The sequence below is a fragment of the Strigops habroptila genome, chromosome 4, assembly GCF_004027225.2.
Source record: "Strigops habroptila isolate Jane chromosome 4, bStrHab1.2.pri, whole genome shotgun sequence".
In the NCBI taxonomy this organism is placed as follows: Eukaryota; Metazoa; Chordata; class Aves; order Psittaciformes; family Psittacidae; genus Strigops; species Strigops habroptila.
In genome coordinates this window covers 12,007,119-12,025,392 of record NC_046358.1, presented here as the reverse complement: position 1 = coordinate 12,025,392, position 18,274 = coordinate 12,007,119, and the positions used below count along the sequence as shown (strand labels likewise).

Here is an 18,274-nt window from a genome sequence, read left to right as displayed (position 1 = left end):
ACCCAATGAACTGGATGGATTATGAAAAGAATGTAGACCCATTAATAAAAAAGGAGGAAGAATAAATCAACAATTCTAGAAGAGCTGAGATAGTGAGTGCCTTTAAGAAAATTACTCTTTAATAAGAAAGGACGTATGGCTAATTAGGAGGTAATGAAGAACTTGTCAGTGAAAGCAAGCGAGGAGGTGAGGGGGTTCCGTACCCAGAACTGAAGGATATCCGAAATGCTGGAGCTGAGCAGTACATCTTAGTGTCAGGAGGAAAGCAGTTAATAGACTCATTGAATCATTCATGATTACTTATGAAGAAGAGAAGAATCCAGGAAGTACCAGGGGATGGGAGGGGGAATAATTCACATTTACTTCAGTAATAGGTTGGGGTTTTTTCAGAGGAAGAAAGTGCTCCCAAGACCTTAAAACAAACCAGCCTATGGAGAAAAGGTGCCACAAATACAGTAAATACCTCTAAAAGTCTCTAGAGAATAATATCCTGTCTCAGTGTGGGGAGGACACACCTGGATGTTGGACTCTTGAATCCTCTTACAGCAAAGGCATCACCAGCAAGGCCAGGGCTCACTCGCAGGGAGCCCAAGCCTTGTCAGCTGTGTTGGAGGGCCTCAAGAAACTCACCTTCTGCAGGGACTTCAGATGTGTGGTTGGGATCCAAGTACTGCAATTCTGTGATTATCTCCCACTCTAAACACATAAATTAAAAATAATCATCTTTGTATCAACTCAGTCTCGGAATAAATAGCGATGCTTTATTGTAGAGCTGAGGCTACCTGCTTTTTAAATGTACTCAGTAACGAAGAGGTAGATTAATGTGTTTATGCACATGCAAAATTGCAAATGCAGCAAGCTGTTACATAAGTGTATATAAATTACCTAACAATTGCATATAAATTTTCAGTGTCAAATTCCACCAACCTCACGCTGAAGGAGTAAATTGCTTCACGTTACCACAGTTATTCCCGACGGCAGGGACCACTCTGCACAAATTAAGGGCGAAGAATCTGGCCTTAAATTACACACTTGACACACATTTGTGATATTACTTGTATTCAGAGATTTCTTGGGTCCTTCAAACTGCAACTGCAAATCAACTTGGAGATGCCAAACCAAGTAAACTGTCTATTTAAACAAAATGACTGCAATATAATAAATATTGATTTTGTAAACATTTTGCTGAGGTTAAAAGCTTTTCACAGAGACAGTCATTAGGCACATAACTCTGCTCCCAATCCCTGCTATGCACATTTATTAACAGGTCATATATTATAGCAGAGTCTCAGGCAATCTAAATCAGCAAAGCTCCCCTGAACTCAACACTGCAGCACATGCTCTCACCAGGTGATGATGTTGGTCCTGTAAGCTTCATTGTATTTAATTTAAATGAAATGTCTTTTGGGTCAAGTACAAGTGAAGTGGATGTTTTCTTGGATTCAGGAACCCTGCTATGATGTAAACTCTTCTGGAATGGCATAACACCTGGTGGCTGCATAAATACAAACTCTACTCGTATGTTTTTAAACTACACTCATTTTACTGGTTATAATGTACAAGGTGATGAAAACCACATTCACTAGAACAAAAATGTTCCATGACCTACCAGAAGACAACTCTGAATAAATCACACTGCCTGGTACCCTTCAGACAGCCTTGGTAACCTCTCTGCTGGAAACCACCAGTCCACATGCTGGGTGAGGAAAAACTCCAGCATCCCATCCCTTCCAGTCCCAGCCTCCTGATTAAACGTGAGCTGAACTTGCTTATTTTCTGGCTAGCAGCTTTCTTCTCATTTGACAACATAGAGTATTGCCTCCAACTCAATGATAAAATCCCAAGGAGCCCTTGCAGGACTGGGGGATGAAGAAGCCCTCAGATGTCTGCAACTGACATACAGTCTTTATCGGATGCTGGGGACAACCACTGCTTGTGGTTCATATCACAGGCCCAGTGCCAGCCAGATGCCATATCTGCAGCTGGGCGACCATAAAACCCTCTGGTTTTGCAAGAGTGTTTACTTTGAGCACTGGGTTTCTGTCAATTCCCATCAGACAGAGAATGAAGAAGGGACAAATCACTGTGGTCAATGGCATTTGACAGCATGATTTACACAAGGCTTTAGCCATATCTTGAGACTACCAAGTTCTGCACATTTTCATTCCAGACCCATGTGGCATCAAACTGCTCATAGAATGGTTTGAGTTGGAAGGGACCTTTAAAGAACATCTAGTAGAACCCCACTGCCACGGTCATCTTCAACTAGATCAGGTTGCTCAGAGCCCCGTCCAACCTGACCCTGAATGTTTACAGGGATGGAGCATCTACCACCTCTCTGGGTAACCTGTGCCAGCATTTCACCACCCTCAGTGTAAGATTTCTTCCCTGTATCTAGGCTAAATCTCCCCTCTTTTAGTTTAAAACCATCACCCCTTGTCCTAACACTACAGGCCCTAGTAATAAGTCTGTCCCTCCCTCCCAAATCTCTCTGGGGCCAGAGGCTGGTTTGTAAAACCCAAAACTTCTGGACCTGACATGACTTATGACAACTGTAATAATTCACAGTTTTATTGAAGCCATTGTGGCATATGGCAGGAAGGGCTTTCATCCTACCATACACAGCCTGCTGCAGTTGTGACATAAATTATTCCCCCCAACTTTCCTTTCGATGCATCACTGAGATAAACTGAGATGCCAAATGCTGACTGCATTGTGGTTGTGCAGAAAGACGATCTGTGCTAATTGCCACAAATGACCTTGCACAGTGTCATCCTCTTGTCATTGCCTCTGCTTAGTTGCAAATGATCCCAGGAACTGAAACAGCTCCATAAAAGTGTCCCAGTTTTCCCACTCAGCAAAAGAAACATCATGTAATTGCAGGAGGTGTTACCCCAGGTCACACACAGCTCATGGTTGCAGTGGGCTGCATACTCCCCTCACTTCTATGAGGGTCATAAGGAAAGGATCATGCTCAGGGAGGAAGACACTTGAGTCGATGAATCCATGTGGATTTACTCCAGCTGGGAAATAGGGCAGGATCATGGGGTAAAGACCACTTGCTTATAAATCCAATCTCACTACTTCATTTACAGTGCCTTCCAAGATCCTGAGCACAGCCAGACTTTGCTTCCTAAGTGTCCACTCTCAGGTGAAGACTGACCATGCAGTTACCAGCACCTAGATATCTACAAAACCCTGCAGAGCAAACCTGTGATGCATGAGCTAAGAGCCAGCTAAAGCACTACACAAACAGCTCCACGAGCTTTGGCATTTTGACTCATGCAGGTCTCAGGACACCACCGGGAAGACGTGGCTTGCTTGTTCCTCATCCTGCTTCACTGCACTGCACTCTCACTTGCTATGCACTAAGAATTGTGCTATAATTGACCAAAATACCTTTTGCCCAAGCAGAAACTGGGTTGTTTCAAAATGAAATCCACCTGCATTGGTTCTCAGACTATGCTGACTTGCTCAAATCATAAAATGGCTCTAGCTCTATCACAAAAGGGGTTCAAATGAAGTTTCGGTCTCCTAAGGTAGAGCTTCTTACCCTCCCTCTACTGCTAAGGGAAAGAGTCATACTTCTGACAGCAGTTAGGAAAGGAGTCAGACTTAGCTCTACTAAATAAATGGCACTCCACTGTCTCTCAATCCTCCCCAGCTGCTGAAGCACTGCAGCTGCAAGGTGGGGAAGGAGAAGGCAGCTGAGAGCATGGGGTGGGATCTTACCTCCTTTTTGCTTTCCTTCTCTCACCTTTCTCCTTTGCAACAGAAGCATTCCTCCAGGCTTCCCATAACTATGGGGCATCCCAGCAGCAGAGCAGGGTGGTAGCCTTCCTCTGGCACCTACCTACCACTCACAGCTCAGCAAGGGATGAGCCAGGCCCATCAGCCACATATGTCAAAAGCAAATACTGGGACTCAACAGCACAAGCCAGAAACCTCCTGTAAGAGGCAGCTGACCAGCTTGCAGTTTGTCAGGGTCTGCCCACTGGAGATGTGGGCAAGTCACCTTCCAGACAGAAACGGAGGAAGGAGCCTCCTCAGAGTTGCTTGCAGCGTGCCCTTCACCATCTGACAACTCGGCATCGCCGCAGGAAATCAATAGAAAGCATAACCATTGCCCAAGTCACAGATGGATTTGACTGATCGGTCATCTGGTTCACAGCTCCAGAAGCACAGCACGATACACACAGTCGATACGATCAAATAACCTTCTTGCCTCTCAATCTGGGCTGTCATCTGCCATTAGCAGAGCAGAGGGGAAGGTACAGCACTCAGCTCCCCTCCATCCTGCTGAGCAGCCAGAGGGCAAAAATAAAAATGATTCAAAACCACAACTTTTTGTGCGTATAGGATATTTTTTTTATTTTTTTTTCAACCAACAACAAATTTTAACTGCTGTGCTCTGGGGGAGGTGAGAAATAATCTCATAGGTGAGAAACTGTGTCTACGCACTTGCTCTGATTCACCAAGCTGTGGGCTGCTGGCAGCACAGACCTAAGCAAATACCCTTTTGGGTCCTCATTTCCAAGGAATTCAATATCAAGATGGAAGAAGTGTTGCTGCAGGATGGATATAGGACAAACTTGGCCATGTGTGAGCTATGGAGCTGAGTGGGTTTTATGCAACAGTGCAACCTGAACCACTACTGCTGCCCTTCACAAAGAGCTGGCTGTAGATTAAAAATGGCAGAAGAAGAGGTTGAACTACAAAGGAGCATCAATAAAATATATGTTGGGACAATCAGAGGCATTTTGACTGCTTCCACAGACAGCAATACTAAGACTTTACTGGCTTTGCCATGAAAGTCAAAGCTTGTTTTACACTTCTGTCTTGTACCCTGCCAAAGAAAGAGCGCTGTGTTCTCAGGAAACAGCATCTGTCACAGAGCCAAGGGACAATGCCAGCTCTCACCCAGCACACAGTTAATCTGATGCTGTTTGCACATCAAGGGCTCCCACCAGTTTACCATTTCAGGCACCCTAACTCACGAAAGCATTTAAGTCGTGCCCTTAAATCTCTATGACTTCAATTTAAGACTGCACATTTATGGAAGTGTTTTCCCAGGGAGGGAGGCTAATGCTTTCCTTATGTTCTTGATGGGATTTCACCCAGCCCTGACAGCTACGATGGCCTCTGCGTTGTTAGAAGTTCTCAGTACATCTCCACGTGTAGCAGGCGGCGCTTGGTTATGAATTTGCATTACACCATGATCAGGTTGCTGGGCTGGAGGAAGGGAGCTGTGCTAAACATACATTTCTAAGAGGCAGCTTTGAACAAGCTAGGGCAGTCTGAGGGAGGGGAAAGGACAGATACAGAGGCTATGCAACTATTTGCCCAAGAGCACAAGGCAAATCCTCAGCAGGGAGAACTGACCTCCGGTCACAGCCACAAGCCCAGCCCTCTTCTTCCAGCATCCTCAGGGAAATACTGCCACAGTTCCTTCCCTCACTTCAGTAGAAGCAGCCAGAGCTGCACTTGACAGCATCTTCCCACTCGTTTCCTGCTTCAGGCTGCATCACTGGGTGCTTTGGGTAACACAGCCCAGCCCTGCCAGGAAGGGGAGCAAGGGAATGGTGGCTCTGACCACCAATAAATTGAAATCTGTCTTGAAATCAATAAATACACCTTGTAAGAAATGATCTATTTCAAAGTTGACACACACACCCCCCCCCTCTTCCAGCTTTACATACTCCAATGGAAAGACCACAGCACAAGATGAGAGAGACCTGTTTGGAAAGGGATTATGTCCTAACAACACACTGGAGTCAAAACCAGACCTCTGAGTCTGCCTCTGCAGACAGAAAGCTCCTTCCTAAGCAGATAGCCCACCAGCACAGTGAAGCCCCCAGCTAGCAAACGGACAGTGACTGGGCGATCAGTGCACCAATTGCCGAGGTGAGTATCTCCAGAGAGGACGCCTCTAACACCGGAGCGGGGGGAAGCACAGCGTCCAGGAGCCTCAGTTCGGAGCGGCAAGAGCGACCGAGGGAGCCTCAAGTCCTCGACAGGACTTGCCCAGGAGCCGGCAGCTCAGCTGACGCGAGCAGCTGACTCACAGGGGGCGGCGCCAGGAGTGACGGCACCAGCCCTCGGTGGGGAAAAACCCATCCCAGGGAGCGCGAGCGACCAGGGCGTGGCGCGGCAGTTGGCTCAGGCAGGGCGAGCGGGCAGCGAGCGGGATGGTGAGCACTCGCCTCAGAAGCCGGGCCCACTCTGGGAGTTCTGCCCCGGCGGTGGCCAGCCTCCCCTCTCATCTGTGCCGATGAGAGGGGAGGCTGCGGCGCAGACCTCGGAGTGTAGAAAGTGCCTCGACTGGTCTCTTGAGGCGAGGGCGCACAAGGGGCAGGGCTGCAGTCGGTGCGCCCTAGTGGAGGTCCTCCTGCAGCAGGTGGCTGAGCTGCGGGAGGCTGTTGGAGAGCTAAAAGATGCCAGGGAAGCTGAGAGGAAGCTGGGCTGCTTGCTCCAGGCCCAAACTGTGCAGGAGCTGCAAACGTCCGGCATTGCTCATATACGAAAGAAAGAGGGCAGCAACCCAAGAAGCTGGGAATTAGTCACGAGAAAAACTAACAAAAAAAGGAGGAAGAGGACAATTAACGACAAGGGGCTTCCTCCTAAATCTGATGTCCCCACCCAGAACAGCTTCACAGTTCTGCAGGGGGCTAACGAGAAAGCACCCACCACACCTAATGAGCATCCTGCTGATGCACCAGTAAAGAGGATCACTACTGGTGCCTCCAGGAAAAAGTGGCGGGTCATAGTAGCAGGAGACTCTACTTTGAAAGGCACAGATGGCACACATCCGCCAGCCTGATCCAGTCTCGAGGGAGGTGTGTTGCCTGCCAGGGGCTCGGATCAGGGATGTTGCTGAGAGGCTGCCTGCTCTAGTAAGTCCTGCTGACTATTACCCCCTTCTAGTGGTCCTTGTGGGTGCTGGAGATATAGATAGCAGTAGCCTGGAGAAAACTAAGAAGGATTACAGAGCCCTGGGAGAGGTGGTTAGGGGCTCTGGAGCTCAGATAGTTTTTTCATCGATTCTCCAGGACAAAGGGGAGGACCTTAAAAAAGCTAGGTGTATTTGGCAGGTTAATAAATGGTTAGAATGGTGGTGCCATAGTCAGGGGTTTGGCTATTTAGAACATGGGGCTCCATTTGGGAGGCCAGGTCTACTGGAGGCTGGTGGAGCTGGTCTGACAAAGAAGGGGCAGAGCTGTTTTGGTAGGAGGCTTGCCAGGCTGGTCAAGAAAGCTTTAAACTAGATGTGTTGGGGGAGGGGAGCATTGATCCATCCCAACACTCCTGGTCAGTTGCCAGCACCTGTAATAAGTGCTTGGAGCGATGTAGAGATGCTCCAGCTGCTCCAGCCATTGAGTTGGCTTCATTTGGAGCTCGGCTAAGGTGCCTCTATACAAATGCCCGTAGTATGGGGAACAAGCAAGAGGAATTAGAGATGTGTGCAAGGCTACAGGGATATGATGTCATTGGTATCACAGAAACATGGTGGGAGCTGGCGAATGAAGTTGCTAAACCACTGTCCATCATATTCGAAAAATCCTGGCAGTCAGGTGAAGTTCCCGATGACTGGAAGAACCCCCATTTTCAAGAAGGGGAAGGTGGAAGACCCGGGAAACTACAGACCAGTCAGCCTCACCTCTGTGCCTGGCAAAATCTTGGAACAGTTTCTCCTGGCAAACATGCTAAGGCACATGAAAAATAACGAGGTGGTTGGTGACAGCCAACATGGCTTCACTAAGGGGAAATCCTGCCTGACCAATTTGGTGGCCTTCTGTGATGGAGCCACGGAACTGATGGACAGGGGCAGAGCAGTTGACGTCATCTACGTGGACTTGTGCAAAGCATTCGACACTGTCCCGCACGACATCCTTGTCTCTAAATTGGAGAGACATCAATTTGATAGATGGACCACTCGGTGGATAAAAAACTGGCTCGATGGCCGCACGCAAAGAGTTGTGGTCAACGGCTTGATGTCCAGTTGGAAACCTGTAATGAGTGGTGTCCCTCAGGGATCGGTGTTGGGACCGGTCCTGTTCAACATCTTTGTCGGCGACATGGACAGTGGGATTGAGTGTGCCCTCAGCAAGTTTGCTGACAACACCAAGCTGCGTGGTTCGGTTGATACACTGGAGGGAAGGGATGCCATCCAGAGGGACCTTGACAGGCTTGTGAGGTGGGCCAATGCCAACCTTATGAAGTTTAACCAAGCCAAGTGTAAGGTCCTACACCTGGGTCGGGGCAATCCCAGGCACTGCTACAGGTTGGGCAGAGAAGAGATTCAGAGCAGCCCTGCAGAGAAGGACTTGGGGGTGTTGGTTGACGAGAAGCTGAACATGAGCCGGCAGTGTGCGCTTGCAGCCCAGAAAGCCAACCGTATCCTGGGCTGCATCAAAAGAAGCGTGACCAGCAGGTCGAAGGAGGTGATCCTGCCCCTCTACTCTGCTCTTGTGAGACCTCACTTGGAGTACTGCATACAGTTCTGGTGTCCTCAACATAAAAAGGACATGGAGCTGTTGGAGCGAGTCCACAGGAGGGCCACGAGGATGATAAGAGGGCCGAAGCACCTCCCGTATGAAGACAGGCTGAGAGAGTTGGGGCTGTTCAGCCTGGAGAAGAGAAGGCTGCATGGAGACCTCATAGCAGCCTTCCAGTATCTGAAGGGGGTCTGTAAGGATGCTGGGAAGGGACTCTTCCTTAGGGACTGTAGTGGTAGGACAAGGGGTAATGGCTTCAAACTTAAACAGGGGAAGTTTAGATTAGATATAAGGAAGAAGTTCTTTACAGTGAGGGTGGTGAAGCACTGGAATGGGTTGCCCAGGGAGGTTGTGGATGCTCCATCCCTGGCGGTGTTCAAGGTCAGGTTGGACAGAGCCTTGGACCACGTGGTTTAGGGCAAGGTGTCCCTGCCCATGGCAGGGGGGTTGGAACTAGATGACCTTAAGGTCCTTTCCAACCCTTACTATTCTATGATTCTATAGGCCAGGAGCTGCAGTTCCTTCCATTGCCTACAGCTGATGCCTGCAGAGGTCAAGAGGTAAAGAGCAGGGAGAAGGAAACTGGCGAAGTCAAAAGAATTAGTGAATTAATGCCTCTTGAATCAAGGGGCATTGGTGATGTGTGAAGACAAAGGGATTTCATCAGTGAAGACCCCAAGAGCTGCAGGTGGAAAGCAGCTGCAGTTTCACAACACAGGCTTAAACAACTGATGCTAAAGATGCATTTTGCACTCTCCAGCTGAAAGCATAGCCATAAGCCAATATTAATTTACACACACTAACAATCCTGCTGCAGGGTGCCATGGCAAGAGAAGGGCCAGCCACAAGAAAGGGGAAAAAATGGAACTAAATGCAAGGGTCTGACCCCCCAAAAAAGGAAGAAACCCAGGATCACTGGTTGAAAGATGTGCCACAGTTCATGCAAATAATTTAACTGATTTTTGCCAGGGTGCTTAGGCATTACACCTCTTCTCCAGGCTGGAAGAAGCAGCAGCTCTGGTGTGAGCACCCAGGTTGGGATATCCGCATGAGACATCTGAAGTTACAAACCGCATTTTCCACTCCAATGGCTCAGTGCTGCTGCATCTGCTCCAGTGGGTCCGTGCTCATTTACACTAGGTGCGGATCTGACCTCCGGCTGCTGGGCAGCAGCAACCATGGCTCCAGCACACTGCAATTCAGGCAGGAAACACACATGCCTTGTTAACATCCAGTGCCCATCCTTCTTTTAAATCCATCAACTAATATAAGGTTAGTAAAGGGGAAGTGGTAGCTAACACTGATGGGAAATCCTTCAACTGTTAGGTCCCTTCCAGAGCAATTTCTGTTGACTGTGTTACAGAACTGAGTGTGCACCTATTACCACCCCTGTATTTCTGTTACGCAGGGAATTTAATGGCTAATCAAATGCAAAACCAGAGCCCAAAACCTAGTCCATGCTGCGCCTACTGTGCTTTAATCTGGTGTCATTCCTCACAGTCAAGGACCTCTCTGCTCTTGCCTGTTGCTGGCTCAAGAAAATTTCAAAACAAACTTGGTCTTATTCTTCCAAGCCAGAAATTCAGCTCTTATCAGAAAAAGTCAACGCTCCACTGAGCTTTTCCAGCCAGCTCCAGGTCAAGCTGTCCCCCAAAGCAGCATCCAATTCTGAAGGCAAAATGCGAGTTAGTTCAGACCACCAACAAATTTTTCCTTTGAATAAGAAAGCTGAATTGTTTGACACACTGTTCTCAGCTCTGGTCTCTTTCACATTATAAACAGACAGGTTGGCTTTCTGCATTAATCAGCGAGGTGCTACTGGTACAGATGAGAGTTGGGCCCAGATTCTACATACATATGTCTCCCTGTTAGAAAGTTTAATAGCTTTCCTTTCCATGACTACCCAGAAGGACCCTCATCCAGTAAGCACTGGTTTACCAAACCATCCTACTTGCACAGTTATAACTTGGATGGCCCATGAGAATTTGAGAAGCTCATCCAGACAGCCTTAGTACCAGTGCTTTACACTTCACAGTAACTGGGCTTCTGCGCTCCAGCCTCTGCCTCTCCTTCTAGGACACTGCCTGAGCTAGGGTTGCCAGAGATTTACACCATGAACTCTCTTTGGCTTATGTGCTTGTTATAAATAGGTATTTGTTCAATTCATCCCTGTAGGACTATCTGAATGAACAGGGAATGAGCTGGCTTATTTATAAGCCAATTTAACAGGTAAAATGCATACCACAGCCACACAGAACACCTCATCCCAAGAACAAAGCAGGGAACAAGGCTCACAAAAGAGCAGTTTTGAGAGTTGGGGAGTCGTAATGTTTTAACTGTTTCTTTTTTTTAAATTTTTTTAATTACTTTTTCACACAGCTGGGAAGAGCACATACAATTTGAAAGCTTTAAATAAATATGTATGTGAATCATGCAAGTTGATCAAAGGATGCAGAAAATTCCTTCAAACTTTACAAAAGAGAATTAAAATATCTCCAAATGGTATGAACTGCACCTCTAGAAGGTACACTGCAAGACTCCTCAACAGGATTTTGCAGTCATATGTGAACAGGCTCTGGCAAGGGACATCAAGCAAAGTTTTCCCTCTGAAAACCTCAACTTTTGGGTGCCAATTTATTTAGAAGAGTGGGAATAAGCAATGCAGAGCAGCCCCACAAGCCTCTTTAGCATGTGTTCCCAACAAAGATTCACCCTGCACCACTGTCAGCTCTCTTAGTGCAACTTGAGAAACCTAGTAAATAAACAGCAATGTGTTTCTCTCGTGTCATTTACTTAACACCAGGTGCAGTGTTTGCTCTGCTTGCTAATTCTCCTGGTTTTTCAGGCTAGGGATGTGGTGACAGGAGAATCACTGGATGACACACTGATACCTGATGAAATTTCCACGAAAGAGAGCTAGGCTTAAACCACCACAGAGAGACAAGAATTAGTCCTGATTTTTCAGCCATCTCACCTGGGGTTCTTCTGACCTGCACCACAGTAAATGCAGCAAGAAGTACCAAGCCAGTGGGATCCTTCATTCATAAAGTGGCCAAGAGAAGTAAGAAAACCATCAGATACAACTGTGTGAGGAGAATGGAAAAGGTTTGATATTGACAGAGCGCAGTAACCTGGATGAAGACAGATCCCATTAGACACCACTCTGCATGTTTTTATGCTTATCAGCCTTTGCAGAGCCTGAGCACAGGTGATGCAACACAGCATCGTCCTGTCAGGTCAGTCTAGTTTTAGACTTTCCACCTGAACTGATGAAACCGGAGTAATTTACACCTGCTTTGAGACAGCCCTGGGCCTATTTCCATTTGCAAACAACTAAGAGAACATCTCCTGGCATCAAGTGCCACTCAGGCTCCAAGAGCACCTCGCAGAACTTGCTGTACTGCATTGCCTTTGATTAGCATGGTATTTGTGGTTGCTCCTTACTTCATTAATTGCAGTAAGTGCAGAGGAAAGAGCCACCTGACAGAAAGCTGTTTTCTAAATAAATCCATACAGGAAGGCAGCATCACCTCTGGATCCCAGGCAGACAGAAGCTGGTGTAAATCCATGGACCTCAGTGACATTTCTTTGCTTTTTTCTGACTTCAAAGCATCTCAGCCTGTTTGCCACTCTCAGGATTTGGCCACAGAAAAATGGAGCCATCGGGCTGTTTGGCATTGCTAGAGAAGGGCGGCAGGGACAGGTGATGGAGCAAAGACAGGTGATGGAGCAAGGACAGTGGGATTCAGGAATCCATCAAGCCAAGGCTTGGGAAAGACCATTGCTTGCAATGGGAAAAGATTAAGGATTCTCCCTGCTTCTGTTTTAGCAGCAAATATTTTACTTCGCAAATGCAAACAGGCCTTCACCATACAGCAACTCCCTGGATACTTCCCCAAGCACTGAAGGCTGCAGGAATTCCTGTGGACCCAACAGCAGTACGTTCACAATGCCTCAAGAAAGCGACTTCCCACAGAAGTTTCTCTGGCAGCTAACACAGAGGCACAGCCAAGCTAATGAATAACACTGTCTGCTTGTACCTATCTTGGCTCTGATGCCTGCTGTCCCCTGGGCAGGAACTAAGAGGCACTGGTAGAGTTTTCCATGCCCTAGTTCACCCCAGATGTGAAAAGTGACTGAAACAAAGTCATGTCTGGTACACACAGGATTTTTGATTCTTAAAGGAAGAGCTCCCCCAGCATCCCTCATCCTATCTGTGCTAGTGACAGTGTGGATGAGCTGAGGTCTAGATAACACTTCTGCTAATTAGCCTCTCTGCTAACAATCATTACAGCTGATTCAACACAGTGCATAACCTCAGTTCACAGCGCTGGTCTCTACTGCAATGTGCAGAGACACTGCAGGGGTCTGCAATGCGAGGACAGTTTGTGTCTTCAGCTGGGAAATCCCATCCTGGGCAGTTAAATCCCATGTAAAAGTATATCTGAGAGCACTATTTAACTTCCACCAAAGTCAAGACCTGTTTTGGCTTCACTACAAGAGAAACTGGGACAGGTTGCCTAACCTCCTCCCCTTTCAGTGTCAAGGTAAAAGCAGATTAGTCCCACCTCAGGGCCTTGGTCTAAGGCAAAAAGAATGTGAAAGAGATGCTAGTGGAGAAAAGAGCAAAGCCCCATAAGCTGCTGTAAAGAAAACCCATGATCCCAACCCGCAGCAGAGGGAAGCTTCTTGGTCAACTGCCCAAAAAGAGAGCAGAAGCTTCCATAACCATTCACCGTGTGACCACTGACCTCTTCAGCTTATTTCTTCTGTACATGGTGAATGCAGGTTCATGTTTGCTGTGGTTGAGATACTGATCTCAAAGACAAAAGCAGCCTGTGGCAGGCATGAGCCACCGCAGGGAGGGTGTCCCCATCTCAGGGAGGGTGTCCAGCCATGAGGTGAAGAGAACCAGGGACTCTGCAGAGGATAGCCAGATTCAACAGCACTGGGCAACAACCCGACACCCTTTGAGAGACAGGCAGGAATAACTACGCTACATCACTGTCTCTCCATTCCCATCCCGGAAAGCTTTCAAACCTGCTTAAAAGCTCCTATCAGAAACCATCGACTTCTGGGAGACCTTTCTAACATGCATCGGCAAGACTAAAATCCTTTTAAGACAGAGCTTGATAAACTGATGGATGGGATTTCAGGGCTGTCAGAGATAGCTGGGGACTGCACCGCATGACCCTGGAGGTCTCTTTCAGTTTGTCTTTATTGGTATGTATGTATGTATCTATCTTGTTAGGGGAGATAGTTCTTGCTAACAAGAAAAATGTTAGCAAGCTACTGAGCCTGCACTCACCACACACTTCTCAGCAAAAGCAAGAGGGACTTGAATGCGCGAAGAATAAATGATTCAGCTCCATCTTGTGTTTCTGCTTTTGACATTCCAAGCAGGACTCCAGCTTGTCAGGATAAAATCCAGACAGCTGCAATATATGTACAAAATTGGGACAATTCAGATTAAAACCCCATTTTCCTGTGTGTTTCTCTGAATATTTCCCCCCTCCCAACAACTGCCCTGAAAGGAAGAGAGGAAGTGGGAGGATTCCCCACAATCTGTGTTGGGCTCAGAAAACCCAGCTCCCTGAATTATGCTTGATTGTGCCTTAGCACAGATTAGTTTGAAATGATCATCTGCGAGAACCACACAATCAGCACCCTGTCAAAGGAAAGCAAAAACTGGGGCAGTTCCTGACGAGGTCTGTAAAAAGCCCTTTGGTCTCTTTTCCAAAGTGAAGCACGCTGCACTTAACAGCGATTGCCCAGGGCCCGCCAATCATGTACTGATGCATGAATACTGCTTTCAAGAACAACAGCTCATCGAGGTACTCTGGGGTCATCACAGAGTGCGGTGAGAATCACAGTCTCCCTGGGTCAGAAATTAAGGGCACAAACGTATCCCAAAGAGTATTTTGCACTGAGAGGTGTTGTAATCGCAGAAGAGAATTCAAGAGCTGACTACTCTGTCCTTTCCTGTGAGCTATGGATACTCATTACAACCACTTATCACAGCAAAAAGATCAGGCAAAAAGGGACAGTCACCCTTTTGGCACATTTGTCTTGCCGCTCAAGGCCTGGTCTCTCAAAAAAAATGACACCCAGATACTTTTGCAAGAGGTTCACTGCTCAAATCCTCAGGTGGTTTGGTTCCTAATGCCCAGCCCCAAGCAGGATCAAGCTTGAAATGTCAACAGCCTCTCCCCTTGGCTTTGTTACGCGGCGTCTGAGGGAGCAATCTGAGCTCTGGCCATGAAATAACTCCTTCGATTATACTGTACTGCCACATTTGACTCAACATATTCTTTCTGCCTCCCCTAACAAGCAAACGTCAGGCAACAGCAGTAAACCCCTGCAGAAACACAGGCTCCCTCAAGGCAGGTGTGACTTCACTTTCTGACTTCCAAATATCTGAGAGAAATCGCATGAATTCAAGCAACATTACAGTTCCATGTCTGTTAGCTGTGTCAATGAAATACATTGCTAAAGCTTTCCCCTATGAAAAGGTGCTTTGAAAGCAAAGCTAAGCATTCAAGGAAGAATAAGCCGCCCTAATCTAGAACACAAGGACTGAACCTGATGTATCTGAGTACTTCCATATGAAGTTGTCCAGATGCTCATGTGCCCTGCTACACGTGAATCAAAGCAGGAAGGTGAAGCCAAAACCTTATGAAAAGGCCTGGTACCCATTAGATTTCTCTTGTTTTGGAGAACACCAAAGGCTGGATCCAGCTCTACTCCTGCTCTGTGTCAGCACAGACTGAACGCATTCATCCTCCACCAAGAGCTGGCCAGTAGGACCGAGCTCTGGAAAACAGGCTGCTCTCACACAGCAAGCCCTTACTGGGTTTCATAACAGGCAAGAGGAGCAAGATGCTCCCAGCATCCGATGGCTCATGCCATGCTAACATGCTGGTGCAGAGCACTGCACTCCTGTGAGCAGGTCAGCAGCTATCTGTGTTGTGGTGGACCCGGCAGCCCAACACCAGTTGGGTGCTCTTGCCGGCCGTGCTAGCTGCTGCCAGCTTTGGGAGCAGTGACTGTATCTCATGTAAGGACAAGGGCATGGGGCACCAAAACTGCTCCGGTACATGGGCTTCATCTTTGTAAGAGCACTGGAAAGCTAGGGAGGGGGCATTCCTGCTCCTGGTAAAACAGGGTCAGGACAAGCCCTTTCCAGCAGCAACAGGCACCACCACACTCTTTCTTCCCACTCTGCCATGTAATGTGGTTACCCTCTCCTCCCAGCCCTCTCAAGGGGCCTCATTACAAGTGATGGCCTGAGCCTGCATGCACCCAAAGACCCAACATAGGACACAGAGCTGCAGCCCAGCAGTCTGCATCCTCCACGGAGCCACATAGACTGTGCACAGCACAACAGGGACAATCCTGGAAAGTGATCCGGCCGAGCCCCTTTCAACAGGAGGATCATGCACCTCCCCATCTCCCCAACTCCTTGTCACAGGTCCCTCCACCTGCTCCTGCCTGCACAGATTTGCTGGAGCAGAGGACAGTTATTTCAATGTTCATCTAAGGAGTGATGCCTGTCCCCTTGTGCCCTGTCTGCCTGCATCCCAGTCACTTCTGCCCCAGTTCCTTCAGTGAGGGGGTCACTGGCACAAGGAGGGAGGGAGACAGTGGGGTGGATGGAGTCAAGCTGAAGCTAATGACGGCTGCATCCCTGCCGCAAGCGACAGGACCTTCTCCTCCAGCGAGGACGTGTGTGGGAGTGAGTACGCTCAAGAGGAGCTGATCAGTATTCAGTGAAAGGCTCTGCCACCGCGCTGCCCGCTCGCATCCCTCCTCCTCCCAATGACTCGGTGTGCGGGAGGAGGCAGCAGCCCTTCCTCAGCAGCACCCCATGGCGCCTCACTCCCACGTCCCTGTCCTCCCCTGTAATGGATTTCATGCCTCCCTCCTCACGACACCATCTCTTCTTGTCATTTTTCCAGCTCTGCAGCACAGATGTCCCTGATCTACCCCCAGACCATCACCCGCTGGCCCTGCCAGCTCCTTTGGCAGAGTCTTGGCTTGTGGGGGCCCACCAGCACGGCATGATTTGAGGACCCACTGGAGCATCATCTGCCTGATGACAGCCTCCCTGTGTTGGGGAGCAAATCCCCTCTCAAGCAGGGGTGCAAAACGCAGCCCTGGTGTGGAAGAGGATGGGTGGCAATGCTCCAACTCTGCCAGCTAGGGGAAGGTAGAATGTGCGGGGCAAGGTGTGCTGGACGAGCAGCCCTCCACAGCCATCTGCCAACTGCGGGGCTCAGCCAGGGCTGCTGGTGCAGGCCACCATGGAGCTCACCTTGTGGAGCTTCCACATGGCACCCAGGGCCTTGACTTCGTGGCTGGAATGCTTGCCCTCCTCCAGGCACTGGTAGCAGACGGGGCTCTTGCACTGCACGCAGTACATGCTGTGATTCTCCAGCTCATGGTCGGTGCAAGTGGAGATCTTGCGGGGGCTGAGGCGGCGGCTGACGCGACCCTGTGCCGGCGGGACCAGGCGGTGCTTGGCCAGCGGGCCGCGCGGCGGGTGGCACCGCAGGCGGCAGGGATCGCAGTAGAAGACGTCGCACTGCTCGCACATGACGGCCGCCTCCTTGGGCGCTTTCTCGCAGAGCTGGCAGCGCAGAGCCGCCGCCCTGCCCTGTTGGTAGCGGTCGATGACGCCCTCCAGCAGCCGGTTGCGGGGGAAGCCCCGCAGCCCGCGCTCGTCCAGCACCAGGCTGCGGTGGCACTGCGGACAGGTGAGGCAGGCGTTGCGCGGCGGTGGCGGCGGCGCCAGGGCGGCGGGGGGCGGCGGAGCGGTCGGCGGGAAGACGCGGACGCCGTTGGGGGACTTCTGGCAAGGGGTGGTGGGAGCGCTGGCGAAGCCGCCGTAGGAGCCGTAGCCGCTGTCCGCCTCGCTATACAGGCTCATCTTATCCAGGTCCAGGTAGTCATAGTCGGAGACGGCCGAGCCCGAGGCGCGACGGCTCTGCGGAGACTCCGAATCCGGTGTCTGCACCAGGATGTTGCGGGCGCACGCCTGGCACAGGTTGTGCGAGCAGGGCAGGATGATGGGCTCCCGGTAAAAGGAGCCGCACACCGGGCATTTCAGCTCCTCTTCCATTTCTTCCATAGGGAAGGGAGAGCAGCGGCACCGGCAGCGGCCGCGACACAGCGACAAAACCCACCCGCACGGTCCCGCGCCTCGGCCCCGACTGCCGCCCGAGCGCCCCGCCCCGCGCCTCGCCATTGGCCCGCAGCCGCCGGGGAGGGAGGGACGCGCCTTCCGATTGGCTCCGCCCCCCGCGCATCGTCCGCCGGCCGCGATGCGGGCTCTCTCCGCGGGGCTCCGGTGCGGAGCGGTGGGTTGGGGCTGCGGCGTGGGTCCGGCCCCGAGTCTGCCCCGCTCCCCCGCCGCGGCTCCCTCCCCGCACCCACAGGGAGCATCCCTACCGGCACGGCCGCCTCGCCTTCCCTGCGGGCTGCCTGCAGCAGCTGCCCTGGGGTGCCCCCAAGATGGCGGCATCCCTTGGGCCCCTACACTGCAGTGTCCCCGGGCTCACGCCTGCGAGGGGTGCGGGGGCCTCGCTGCCGGCAGCAGGAGGGACAGCAGCGTCCTGCTACGTGCTGCTGGCGTGTCAGGACTGTGTGCTGGGTCCCAGCCTGCAGGGGTACTGTGATGGTCCACATGGTCCGATGGCCACAGGATGCTTTGCAGCCTGTCTGCTGTTTTTTAAGCGGCCCAGTGGGTGAGGCTCGGCTGTGGGGGGCTTTGTGGGGCC

General features: G+C 50.1%; 1 protein-coding gene across 5 annotated transcripts in view; it reads right to left on the bottom strand.

Moving 5' to 3' along the window:
* TRIM9 (tripartite motif containing 9) overlaps window positions 1–17,703 on the bottom strand; it is a 66,306-nt gene extending 48,603 nt beyond the window's left edge. For 3 of the 5 annotated variants that reach the window (XM_030484874.1, XM_030484875.1, XM_030484878.1), the window contains exon 1: window positions 16,810–17,703. In XM_030484874.1, coding sequence (XP_030340734.1) covers window positions 16,810–17,625 — 816 coding nt within the window. In that variant the 5' untranslated portion in view covers window positions 17,626–17,703. The remainder of the gene's footprint in view (window positions 1–16,809) is intronic. The other 2 variants (XM_030484876.1, XM_030484877.1) reach the window with 1 other exon arrangement.
* Window positions 17,704–18,274: the final 571 nt, after the last annotated feature.